This window comes from Calidris pugnax, unplaced genomic scaffold (assembly GCF_001431845.1).
Source record: "Calidris pugnax isolate Ruff unplaced genomic scaffold, ASM143184v1 scaffold116, whole genome shotgun sequence".
In the NCBI taxonomy this organism is placed as follows: Eukaryota; Metazoa; Chordata; class Aves; order Charadriiformes; family Scolopacidae; genus Calidris; species Calidris pugnax.
Window position 1 is genome coordinate 1,412,634 of NW_015090877.1, and position 1,558 is coordinate 1,414,191.

The 1,558-nt window shown below is 58.4% G+C and overlaps 1 protein-coding gene across 1 annotated transcript in view; it reads right to left on the reverse strand.

Annotated features, from left to right (window-relative positions):
- Nucleotides 1–1,376, reverse strand: part of MYOG (myogenin (myogenic factor 4)) — a 5,429-nt gene extending 4,053 nt beyond the window's left edge. Inside the window, exon 1 of the mRNA XM_014946306.1 lies at nt 831–1,376. Coding sequence (XP_014801792.1) covers nt 831–1,310 — 480 coding nt within the window. The 5' untranslated portion in view covers nt 1,311–1,376. The remainder of the gene's footprint in view (nt 1–830) is intronic.
- Nucleotides 1,377–1,558: the final 182 nt, after the last annotated feature.

The window sequence follows — 1,558 nt, forward strand, 5'->3', positions numbered from 1 at the left end:
TAGAGTGTCACCCCCCATAGTATCACGCACCCCCACAGAGTAGAGAATCACCCCAAAGAATATCACCCCCATAGGGCATCATCCCCATAGAGTATCATGCCCACAGGTCACCACCCCCATAGAACATCACCCCCATGGAATGTCACTCCCATAGAGTGTTACCCCTCTAGAGCAACACCCTCATAGGGCATCACCCCCATCCAACATCAACCACATTGGGCATCACCCCCCCATAGAGCATCACCCCTTAGGGCAGCACCCCCATAGAGTGTCACTCCTATAGAGTATTACCCCCCACAGAGTACCAACCCCCTAGAGCAACACCCTCAGAGGGCATCACCCCCACACAACATCATCCCCATAGGACATCACCCCCATAGGGCATCACCCCCCTACAACGTCAACCCCATAGGACATCACCCCCGTAGAGCATCACCCCCATAAAATATCACTCCCATAGGACATCACCCCCGTAGAGCATCACCCCCATAAAATATCACTCCCATAGGACATCACCCCCGTAGAGCATCACCCCCATAAAATATCACTCCCATAGGACATCACCCCCGTAGAGCATCACCCCCATAAAATATCACTCCCATAGGACATCACCCCCGTAGAGCATCACCCCCATAAAATATCACTCCCATAGGACATCACCCCCGTAGAGCATCACCCCCATAAAATATCACTCCCATAGGACATCACCCCCGTAGAGCATCACCCCCATAAAATATCAACCCCATAGGACATCACCCCCATAGAGCATCACCCCCATGCTGGTCCCCAGCCCAGGTTTGGGGTCCCGGGGGAGGCGCAGCAGGACTTACCCCGGTCTGGGGGGCGGTGGGTCGGAAGCGCAGGTCCCTCTGCTCCCTCTCCTGCTGGTTGAGGGAGCTGAGCAAGCTCTGCAGGCGCTCGATGTACTGGATGGCGCTGCGCAGGATCTCCACCTTGGGCAGGCGCTGGTTGGGGTTCAGCAGGGTGCTGCGCTTCAGCGCCTCGAAGGCCTCGTTCACCTTCTTCAGCCGGCGCTTCTCCCGCAGGGTGGCTGCCCGTCGCCGGTCGATGGAGACCGTCTTCCTCTTGCAAACCTTGCAGGCCCAGGGCAGGCACTGCCCAGGACAGTGCTCGGACAGGGACGAGTCCTTCTCCTCCAAAGCCACCCTGCCATCGGGGCAGAGGGCCACCTCAGGCCGCTCGGGGAACGCCGCCGCCTCGTAGCCCTGCAAGCGGGAGCCCAGGAAATTTTCCCCGTCGTAAAAACGCTGGTCCGGGAAAAAATAAGGGTTGGTCTCGAAGAGCTCCATGGGGGCGCGGGGACGTGTGTGTGCGGGTCGGGGACGGCGGCTCCCTCTCCCCACGCCAACTGCTTGGTGCCATTTAAACCCCGGCGCTGGCATTAAATCACGGAGATAAATATAGAAAACCTAAAGGAAACCTGAGCCCACCCTAAGCTGCTGCCTCACATCAAAACTTGTCCATCTGATTTCATGTGCTCCCCCCGTGGGGATTACACCGCCTGGACCGTGGCCATGCCGGGGGTGGGGGGGGGTCT